The sequence below is a fragment of the Engystomops pustulosus genome, chromosome 2 (assembly GCF_040894005.1).
Source record: "Engystomops pustulosus chromosome 2, aEngPut4.maternal, whole genome shotgun sequence".
Classification (NCBI taxonomy): domain Eukaryota; kingdom Metazoa; phylum Chordata; class Amphibia; order Anura; family Leptodactylidae; genus Engystomops; species Engystomops pustulosus.
The window spans coordinates 18,286,316-18,298,094 of NC_092412.1; the positions used below are offsets into that span (position 1 = coordinate 18,286,316).

Consider the following 11,779-nt stretch of genomic DNA (forward strand, 5'->3'; position numbering starts at 1 on the left):
CTATATCCCACATACATGTCATGTGTAGGGGGCGGTATCCTATATCCCACATACGTGTCATGTGTAGGGGGCGGTATCCTATATCCCACATACATGTCATGTGTAGGGGGCGGTATCCTATATCCCACATACATGTCATGTGTAGGGGGCGGTATCCTAAATCCCACATACATGTCATGTGTAGGGGGCAGTATCCTATATCCCACATACGTGTCATGTGTAGGGGGCGGTATCCTATATCCCACATACGTGTCATGTGTAGGGGGCGGTGTCCTATATCCCACATACGTATCATGTGTAGGGGGCGGTGTCCTATATCCCACATACATGTCAGGAGATCACCCCCATTATCCCCATACTTGATCCTTACTGGACCCTCGGGATTATCATTCCGGTCTGTGATTTGTTCAGAAAACATGGAAATTTTTAGGGTTTTTAAACATTTTCCATCATCTTTGTGCAGTGGTGAATAAATGGATCCATGAGTACGGCCAAGAGTTCAGGCGGCCGTGTGGACTGCACCCCGGGGACTAGCGACACCAGGAGGACCCGTCTATGGAGGTCCCGTCTATGGAGGTCCCGTCTATGGAGGTCCCGTCTATGGAGGACCCGTCTATGGAGGACCCGTCTATGGAGGTCCCGTCTATGGAGGTCCCGTCTATGGAGGTCCCGTCTATGGAGGACCCGTCTATGGAGGTCCCGTCTATGGAGGTCCCGTCTATGGAGGTCCCGTCTATGGAGGTCCCGTCTATGGAGGACCCGTCTTCTGGGTCCTAGAGGAGACAAAGGATCCCAGGATCCTCATTGGGAGGCGGAGATCCCCCATATCAGGAGGAGGTCAGACCCACTACGTCTCCAGGACCGAGAGGCGCCGCTCATCACCACCACATGTCCTGGAAGCAGTGATGAATGAGGAAGCGTGGCATCAAGCAGCACAGAGTATTTCAGGAGATTAGGGGGGGGAAGAGACCCGGAGGTCACAGAACAAGATGTAAGGAGTCATCATCCAGCAGCACAGAGCATTTCAGGATACTTAGTTACTGCGGGAGGGAGTGTTATATAGGAAGGCACAGAGTATGAGCTGCACACGGAAAGCAGCACAGAGGATTTCAGCGTCATCTTACTGCAATGATCCCGGAGGGGACACACTGGGTTGGGAGGAGCAGGGGTATTAAGCAGCACAGAGGATTTCAGCGTCATCTTACTGCAATGATCCCGGAGGGGACACACTGGGTTGGGAGGAGCAGGGGTATTAAGCAGCACAGAGTATTTCAGCGTCATCTTACTGCAATGATCCTGGAGGGGACACACAGGGTTGGGAGGAGCAGGGGTATTAAGCAGCACAGAGGATTTCAGCGTCATCTTACTGCAATGATCCTGGAGGGGACACACAGGGTTGGGAGGAGCAGGGGTATTAAGCAGCACAGAGTATTTCAGCGTCATCTTACTGCAATGATCCTGGAGGGGACACACAGGGTTGGGAGGAGCAGGGGTATTAAGCAGCACAGAGGATTTCAGCGTCATCTTACTGCAATGATCCTGGAGGGGACACACAGGGTTGGGAGGAGCAGGGGTATTAAGCAGCACAGAGGATTTTAGCGTCATCTTACTGCAATGATCCCGGAGGGGACACACTGGGTTGGGAGGAGCAGGGGTATTAAGCAGCACAGAGGATTTCAGCGTCATCTTACTGCAATGATCCCGGAGGGGACACACTGGGTTGGTAGGAGCAGGGGTATTAAGCAGCACAGAGTATTTCAGCGTCATCTTACTGCAATGATCCCGGAGGGGACACACAGGGTTGGGAGGAGCAGGGGTATTAAGCAGCACAGAGGATTTCAGCGTCATCTTACTGCAATGATCCTGGAGGGGACACACAGGGTTGGGAGGAGCAGGGGTATTAAGCAGCACAGAGTATTTCAGCGTCATCTTACTGCAATGATCCTGGAGGGGACACACTGGGTTGGTAGGAGCAGGGGTATTAAGCAGCACAGAGGATTTCAGCGTCATCTTACTGCAATGATCCTGGAGGGGACACACTGGGTTGGGAGGAGCAGGGGTATTAAGCAGCACAGAGGATTTCAGCGTCATCTTACTGCAATGATCCCGGAGGGGACACACTGGGTTGGGAGGAGCAGGGGTATTAAGCAGCACAGAGGATTTCAGCGTCATCTTACTGCAATGATCCTGGAGGGGACACACAGGGTTGGGAGGAGCAGGGGTATTAAGCAGCACAGAGTATTTAAGCGTCATCTTACTGCAATGATCCCGGAGGGGACACACAGGGTTGGGAGGAGCAGGGGTATTAAGCAGCACAGAGGATTTCAGCGTCATCTTACTGCAATGATCCTGGAGGGGACACACTGGGTTGGGAGGAGCAGGGGTATTAAGCAGCACAGAGGATTTCAGCGTCATCTTACTGCAATGATCCCGGAGGGGACACACTGGGTTGGGAGGAGCAGGGGTATTAAGCAGCACAGAGGATTTCAGCGTCATCTTACTGCAATGATCCTGGAGGGGACACACTGGGTTGGGAGGAGCAGGGGTATTAAGCAGCACAGAGGATTTCAGCGTCATCTTACTGCAATGATCCTGGAGGGGACACACTGGGTTGGGAGGAGCAGGGGTATTAAGCAGCACAGAGGATTTCAGCGTCATCTTACTGCAATGATCCCGGAGGGGACACACTGGGTTGGGAGGAGCAGGGGTATTAAGCAGCACAGAGGATTTCAGCGTCATCTTACTGCAATGATCCCGGAGGGGACACACTGGGTTGGGAGGAGCAGGGGTATTAAGCAGCACAGAGGATTTCAGCGTCATCTTACTGCAATGATCCTGGAGGGGACACACTGGGTTGGGAGGAGCAGGGGTATTAAGCAGCACAGAGGATTTCAGCGTCATCTTACTGCAATGATCCTGGAGGGGACACACTGGGTTGGGAGGAGCAGGGGTATTAAGCAGCACAGAGGATTTCAGCGTCATCTTACTGCAATGATCCTGGAGGGGACACACAGGGTTGGGAGGAGCAGGGGTATTAAGCAGCACAGAGTATTTCAGCGTCATCTTACTGCAATGATCCCGGAGGGGACACACTGGGTTGGGAGGAGCAGGGGTATTAAGCAGCACAGAGGATTTCAGCGTCATCTTACTGCAATGATCCTGGAGGGGACACACTGGGTTGGGAGGAGCATGGGTATTAAGCAGCACAGAGGATTTCAGCGTCATCTTACTGCAATGATCCCGGAGGGGACACACAGGGTTGGGAGGAGCAGGGGTATTAAGCAGCACAGAGGATTTCAGCGTCATCTTACTGCAATGATCCTGGAGGGGACACACAGGGTTGGGAGGAGCAGGGGTATTAAGCAGCACAGAGGATTTCAGCGTCATCTTACTGCAATGATCCTGGAGGGGACACACTGGGTTGGTAGGAGCAGGGGTATTAAGCAGCACAGAGGATTTCAGCGTCATCTTACTGCAATGATCCTGGAGGGGACACACTGGGTTGGGAGGAGCAGGGGTATTAAGCAGCACAGAGGATTTCAGCGTCATCTTACTGCAATGATCCTGGAGGGGACACACTGGGTTGGTAGGAGCAGGGGTATTAAGCAGCACAGAGGATTTCAGCGTCATCTTACTGCAATGATCCCGGAGGGGACACACTGGGTTGGGAGGAGCAGGGGTATTAAGCAGCACAGAGGATTTCAGCGTCATCTTACTGCAATGATCCCGGAGGGGACACACAGGGTTGGGAGGAGCAGGGGTATTAAGCAGCACAGAGGATTTCAGTGTCATCTTACTGCAATGATCCTGGAGGGGACACACAGGGTTGGGAGGAGCAGGGGTATTAAGCAGCACAGAGGATTTCAGCGTCATCTTACTGCAATGATCCTGGAGGGGACACACTGGGTTGGTAGGAGCAGGGGTATTAAGCAGCACAGAGTATTTCAGCGTCATCTTACTGCAATGATCCCGGAGGGGACACACTGGGTTGGGAGGAGCAGGGGTATTAAGCAGCACAGAGGATTTCAGCGTCATCTTACTGCAATGATCCCGGAGGGGACACACAGGGTTGGGAGGAGCAGGGGTATTAAGCAGCACAGAGTATTTCAGCGTCATCTTACTGCAATGATCCCGGAGGGGACACACAGGGTTGGTAGGAGCAGGGGTATTAAGCAGCACAGAGTATTTCAGCGTCATCTTACTGCAATGATCCCGGAGGGGACACACTGGGTTGGGAGGAGCAGGGGTATTAAGCAGCACAGAGGATTTCAGCGTCATCTTACTGCAATGATCCCGGAGGGGACACACTGGGTTGGGAGGAGCAGGGGTATTAAGCAGCACAGAGTATTTCAGCGTCATCTTACTGCAATGATCCCGGAGGGGACACACAGGGTTGGGAGGAGCAGGGGTATTAAGCAGCACAGAGGATTTCAGCGTCATCTTACTGCAATGATCCTGGAGGGGACACACTGGGTTGGGAGGAGCAGGGGTATTAAGCAGCACAGAGGATTTCAGCGTCATCTTACTGCAATGATCCCGGAGGGGACACACTGGGTTGGGAGGAGCAGGGGTATTAAGCAGCACAGAGGATTTCAGCGTCATCTTACTGCAATGATCCCGGAGGGGACACACAGGGTTGGGAGGAGCAGGGGTATTAAGCAGCACAGAGGATTTCAGCGTCATCTTACTGCAATGATCCTGGAGGGGACACACTGGGTTGGTAGGAGCAGGGGTATTAAGCAGCACAGAGTATTTCAGCGTCATCTTACTGCAATGATCCCGGAGGGGACACACTGGGTTGGTAGGAGCAGGGGTATTAAGCAGCACAGAGGATTTCAGCGTCATCTTACTGCAATGATCCCGGAGGGGACACACTGGGTTGGGAGGAGCAGGGGTATTAAGCAGCACAGAGGATTTCAGCGTCATCTTACTGCAATGATCCTGGAGGGGACACACAGGGTTGGGAGGAGCAGGGGTATTAAGCAGCACAGAGTATTTCAGCGTCATCTTACTGCAATGATCCTGGAGGGGACACACTGGGTTGGGAGGAGCAGGGGTATTAAGCAGCACAGAGTATTTCAGCGTCATCTTACTGCAATGATCCTGGAGGGGACACACTGGGTTGGGAGGAGCAGGGGTATTAAGCAGCACAGAGGATTTCAGCGTCATCTTACTGCAATGATCCTGGAGGGGACACACTGGGTTGGGAGGAGCAGGGGTATTAAGCAGCACAGAGGATTTCAGCGTCATCTTACTGCAATGATCCTGGAGGGGACACACAGGGTTGGTAGGAGCAGGGGTATTAAGCAGCACAGAGTATTTCAGCGTCATCTTACTGCAATGATCCTGGAGGGGACACACTGGGTTGGGAGGAGCAGGGGTATTAAGCAGCACAGAGGATTTCAGCGTCATCTTACTGCAATGATCCTGGAGGGGACACACAGGGTTGGGAGGAGCAGGGGTATTAAGCAGCACAGAGGATTTCAGCGTCATCTTACTGCAATGATCCCGGAGGGGACACACAGGGTTGGGAGGAGCAGGGGTATTAAGCAGCACAGAGGATTTCAGCGTCATCTTACTGCAATGATCCTGGAGGGGACACACTGGGTTGGGAGGAGCAGGGGTATTAAGCAGCACAGAGGATTTCAGCATCATCTTACTGCAATGATCCCGGAGGGGACACACTGGGTTGGGAGGAGCAGGGGTATTAAGCAGCACAGAGGATTTCAGCGTCATCTTACTGCAATGATCCCGGAGGGGACACACTGGGTTGGGAGGAGCAGGGGTATTAAGCAGCACAGAGGATTTCAGCGTCATCTTACTGCAATGATCCTGGAGGGGACACACTGGGTTGGGAGGAGCAGGGGTATTAAGCAGCACAGAGTATTTCAGCGTCATCTTACTGCAATGATCCTGGAGGGGACACACTGGGTTGGGAGGAGCAGGGGTATTAAGCAGCACAGAGGATTTCAGCGTCATCTTACTGCAATGATCCTGGAGGGGACACACAGGGTTGGGAGGAGCAGGGGTATTAAGCAGCACAGAGGATTTCAGCGTCATCTTACTGCAATGATCCTGGAGGGGACACACTGGGTTGGTAGGAGCAGGGGTATTAAGCAGCACAGAGGATTTCAGCGTCATCTTACTGCAATGATCCCGGAGGGGACACACTGGGTTGGGAGGAGCAGGGGTATTAAGCAGCACAGAGGATTTCAGCGTCATCTTACTGCAATGATCCTGGAGGGGACACACTGGGTTGGGAGGAGCAGGGGTATTAAGCAGCACAGAGGATTTCAGCGTCATCTTACTGCAATGATCCCGGAGGGGACACACTGGGTTGGTAGGAGCAGGGGTATTAAGCAGCACAGAGGATTTCAGCGTCATCTTACTGCAATGATCCTGGAGGGGACACACTGGGTTGGGAGGAGCAGGGGTATTAAGCAGCACAGAGGATTTCAGCGTCATCTTACTGCAATGATCCTGGAGGGGACACACTGGGTTGGGAGGAGCAGGGGTATTAAGCAGCACAGAGGATTTCAGCGTCATCTTACTGCAATGATCCCGGAGGGGACACACTGGGTTGGTAGGAGCAGGGGTATTAAGCAGCACAGAGGATTTCAGCGTCATCTTACTGCAATGATCCCGGAGGGGACACACAGAGTTGGTAGGAGCAGGGGTATTAAGCAGCACAGAGGATTTCAGCGTCATCTTACTGCAATGATCCCGGAGGGGACACACTGGGTTGGTAGGAGCAGGGGTATTAAGCAGCACAGAGGATTTCAGCGTCATCTTACTGCAATGATCCCGGAGGGGACACACTGGGTTGGGAGGAGCAGGGGTATTAAGCAGCACAGAGGATTTCAGCGTCATCTTACTGCAATGATCCTGGAGGGGACACACTGGGTTGGGAGGAGCAGGGGTATTAAGCAGCACAGAGGATTTCAGCGTCATCTTACTGCAATGATCCTGGAGGGGACACACTGGGTTGGTAGGAGCAGGGGTATTAAGCAGCACAGAGGATTTCAGCAGATGGATCTACAGTTACAAGGTGGAAAAAGGACAGAAGGTTTCAGGAGAAGATCTGGAGGCTGCAGTGTGATTGTTAGCAGCAGCACAGAGGATTTCAGAGGGGTTTATACTGTGAAATAAACATCTACCGTCACTTGTGCTTCTGTTTCTTTGTACAAACCTAGGGACAGATCCTTATCAATTTCCTCCATAATTCTGGCAAAATGCCACCTGTTGCCACCACTAGGGGGAGCACAGGTCCTGCAGCCTCGGTCATGTGAGGTCACACAGGTGCACGGCTCATGATGTCCCTGGTCATGTGAGGTCGCACAGGTGCACGGCTCATTATAGCCCCGGTCATGTGAGGTCACACAGGTGCATGGCTCATTATAGCCCCGGTCATGTGAGGTCACACAGGTGCACGGCTCATTATAGCCCCGGTCATGTGAAGTCACACAGGTGCACGGCTCATTATAGCCCCGGTCATGTGAGGTCACACAGGTGCACGGCTCATTATAGCCCCGGTCATGTGAGGTCACACAGGTGCACGGCTCATTATAGCCCCGGTCATGTGAGGTCACACAGGTGCACGGCTCATTATAGCCCCGGTCATGTGAGGTCACACAGGTGCACGGCTCATTATAGCCCCGGTCATTTGAGGTCACACAGGTGCACGGCTCGTTACATTTCTGGTCATGTGATGTCACACAGGTGCACGGCTCGTTATATCCCTGGTCATGTAATGTTCGCGGCGCAGTATAGCACACAGCTCTGATTACTCTGTGAAAATAACGGCTCATGCACCTGTGTGACATCACATGACGGGGGATATAACGAGCCGCGCACCTGTGTGACATCACATGACCAGGGATATAACAAGCCGCGCACCTGTGTGACATCACACGACCAGGAATATAAGGAGCCGCGCACCTGTGTGACATCACATGACCAGGGATATAACGAGCCGTGCACCTGTGTGACATCACATGACCAGGGATATAACGAGCCGTGCACCTGTGTGACATCACATGACCAGGGACAGATTTCTATCCACTATAAAAGTACATATAAGCTTCCTATATAATGACAGCAAGCAGAGATCTAGAAAACCATGAGGCATCAATACAGAAAGTATAGTGGGAAATTGTATAACTTTTCAATACACAAAAAAAATATCAATTACTGGAAGTGGACAAAACCTTTCCCCACATCAACCCAAAAGATTATGAGAACAGGGCTGCAACCTCCAAAAACTGCCCTGCACCTGTCCACAGCCTGAAGAAGAAGAAAGCAAGTATTCCAGAATCTGGACGGCCCCTCTAACTAGCCCAGACCACCAGAGATGTCAGATTGCAGAGAGAGATTCCTGCACCCCACCTGTTGCACCCATTCCAAAATCTGGTCCAATCCGGGTTGTGGGGGCGGCGCATGTCATGGACTCCCCTCCCCCCAGGGTCCTCCCATATCCCATCATCTATCAGCAGGAGCAGAGGAGGAATGTTCTCCATTCATCACTGAGACAAGAAGACGAGCTCCAGCCCGGCCCGGGGCTCCTCACAGATCCCATGGAGCCCCACAGCAGAGGAGACAGAGGACGAGGGGCTAATATTAATGCAGGTTCATTTCAGTAGACTGTGAACATCTGTAACATCTTCAGGCTTAAAGGGATTGTCCAGGAAAAAGAAATCATTGCTGCTCTGTTACAAAAACAGCGCCACCTAAGTCCATGGTGGTGTGTGGTATTACAGCTCAGCGTATCTTTCATTTCTATAGAGCAACTGCAATACCAGACCCCACCCATGGAGAGAGGGGGGCGCTGTTTATAATTTTAGAAATCATCCCTTTAAGTGGAAGCGTAATTTGATGTGAACTGTGGCAGTGCACACTTCAGTGCCGGGATGGGCTTCATCCTCCTCTCCCGGGCTCCCACGCAGCATCTAATTCCTCACCCAAAATATAGGAGCCGCCCCCATGCCTAGTTACTAAAGGCACAGCCATAATCATGTGTCACCATACAGACTGCAGTATTATCCCTAGAGAGATGTGTAATCAGAGCTTTGTGTGGGATGTTAGTAGCAGCAGGACTGTGATATATGGATTTATATTCAATAAATGAACTGGGAGGTGTAACAGTATCACACAGGACAGGATGAGATACACAGCTCAGCAGACAGTATCACACAGGACAGGATGAGATACACAACTCAGCAGACAGTATCACACAGGACAAGATTAGATACACAGCTATGCAGACAGTATCACACAGGATAGGGTTAGATACACAGCTCAGCAGGCAGTATCACACAGGATAGGATTAGATACACAGCTCAGCAGACAGTATCACACAGGACAGGATGAGATACACAGCTCAGCAGCCAGTATCACACAGGAGAGGATTAGATACACAGCTCAGCAGCCAGTATCACACAGGAGAGGATTAGATACACAGCTCAGCAGACAGTATCACACAGGAGAGGATTAGATACACAGCTCAGCAGACAGTATCACACAGGACAGGATGAGATACACAGCTCAGCAGACAGTATCACACAGGATAGGATTAGATACACAGCTCAGCAGCCAGTATCACACAGGAGAGGATTAGATACACAGCTCAGCAGCCAGTATCACACAGGAGAGGATTAGATACACAGCTCAGCAGACAGTATCACACAGGATAGAATTAGATACACAGCTCAGCAGACAGTATCACACAGGACAGGATGAGATACACAACTCAGCAGACAGTATCACACAGGACAAGATTAGATACACAGCTATGCAGACAGTATCACACAGGATAGGGTTAGATACACAGCTCAGCAGGCAGTATCACACAGGATAGGATTAGATACACAGCTCAGCAGACAGTATCACACAGGACAGGATGAGATACACAGCTCAGCAGACAGTATCACACAGGAGAGGATTAGATACACAGCTCAGCAGCCAGTATCACACAGGAGAGGATTAGATACACAGCTCAGCAGACAGTATCACACAGGATAGAATTAGATACACAGCTCAGCAGACAGTATCACACAGGACAGGATGAGATACACAACTCAGCAGACAGTATCACACAGGACAAGATTAGATACACAGCTATGCAGACAGTATCACACAGGATAGGGTTAGATACACAGCTCAGCAGGCAGTATCACACAGGATAGGATTAGATACACAGCTCAGCAGACAGTATCACACAGGACAGGATGAGATACACAGCTCAGCAGACAGTATCACACAGGATAGGATTAGATACACAGCTCAGCAGACAGTATCACACAGGATAGGATTAGATACACAGCTCAGCAGACAGTATCACACAGGATAGGATTAGATACACAGCTATGCAGACAGTATCACACAGGATAGGGTTAGATACACAGCTCAGCAGGCAGTATCACACAGGATAGGATTAGATACACAGCTCAGCAGACAGTATCACACAGGACAGGATGAGATACACAGCTCAGCAGACAGTATCACACAGGATAGGATTAGATACACAGCTCAGCAGACAGTATCACACAGGATAGGATTAGATACACAGCTCAGCAGACAGTATCACACAGGATAGGATTAGATACACAGCTCAGCAGACAGTATCACACAGGATAGGATTAGATACACAGCTCAGCAGCCAGTATCACACAGGAGAGGATTAGATACACAGCTCAGCAGCCAGTATCACACAGGAGAGGATTAGATACACAGCTCAGCAGCCAGTATCACACAGGAGAGGATTAGATACACAGCTCAGCAGCCAGTATCACACAGGAGAGGATTAGATACACAGCTCAGCAGCCAGTATCACACAGGAGAGGATTAGATACACAGCTCAGCAGACAGTATCACACAGGATAGAATTAGATACACAGCCCAGCAGACAGTACCACACAGGAGAGGATTAGATACACAGCTCAGCAGACAGTATCACACAGGATAGGATTAGATACACAGCACAGCAGGCAGTATCACACAGGATAGGATTAGATACACAGCACAGCAGGCAGTATCACACAGGATAGGATTAGATACACAGCCCAGCAGACAGTATCACACAGGATAGGATTAGATACACAGTTCAGCAGACAGTATCACACATGATAGGATTAGATACACAGCTCAGCAGGCAGTATCACACAGGATAGGATTAGATACACAGCTCAGCAGGCAGTATCACACAGGATAGGATTAGATACACAGCTCAGCAGGCAGTATCACACAGGATAGGATTAGATACACAGTTCAGCAGACAGTATCACACAGGATAGGATTAGATACACAGCTCAGCAGACAGTATCACACAGGATAGGATTAGATACACAGCCCAGCAGACAGTACCACACAGGAGAGGATTAGATACACAGCTCAGCAGACAGTATCACACAGGATAGGATTAGATACACAGCACAGCAGGCAGTATCACACAGGATAGGATTAGATACACAGCACAGCAGGCAGTATCACACAGGATAGGATTAGATACACAGCCCAGCAGACAGTATCACACAGGATAGGATTAGATACACAGTTCAGCAGACAGTATCACACATGATAGGATTAGATACACAGCTCAGCAGGCAGTATCACACAGGATAGGATTAGATACACAGCTCAGCAGGCAGTATCACACAGGATAGGATTAGATACACAGCTCAGCAGGCAGTATCACACAGGATAGGATTAGATACACAGTTCAGCAGACAGTATCACACAGGATAGGATTAGATACACAGCTCAGCAGACAGTATCACACAGGATA

At 50.7% G+C, this 11,779-nt stretch overlaps 1 protein-coding gene across 1 annotated transcript in view; it reads left to right on the forward strand.

Moving 5' to 3' along the window:
- The window catches only part of P4HA3 (prolyl 4-hydroxylase subunit alpha 3), a 50,582-nt gene extending 49,416 nt beyond the window's left edge, over nt 1-1,166 (forward strand). Inside the window, exon 13 of the mRNA XM_072133829.1 lies at nt 464-1,166. Coding sequence (XP_071989930.1) covers nt 464-534 — 71 coding nt within the window. The 3' untranslated portion in view covers nt 535-1,166. The remainder of the gene's footprint in view (nt 1-463) is intronic.
- Nucleotides 1,167-11,779: the final 10,613 nt, after the last annotated feature.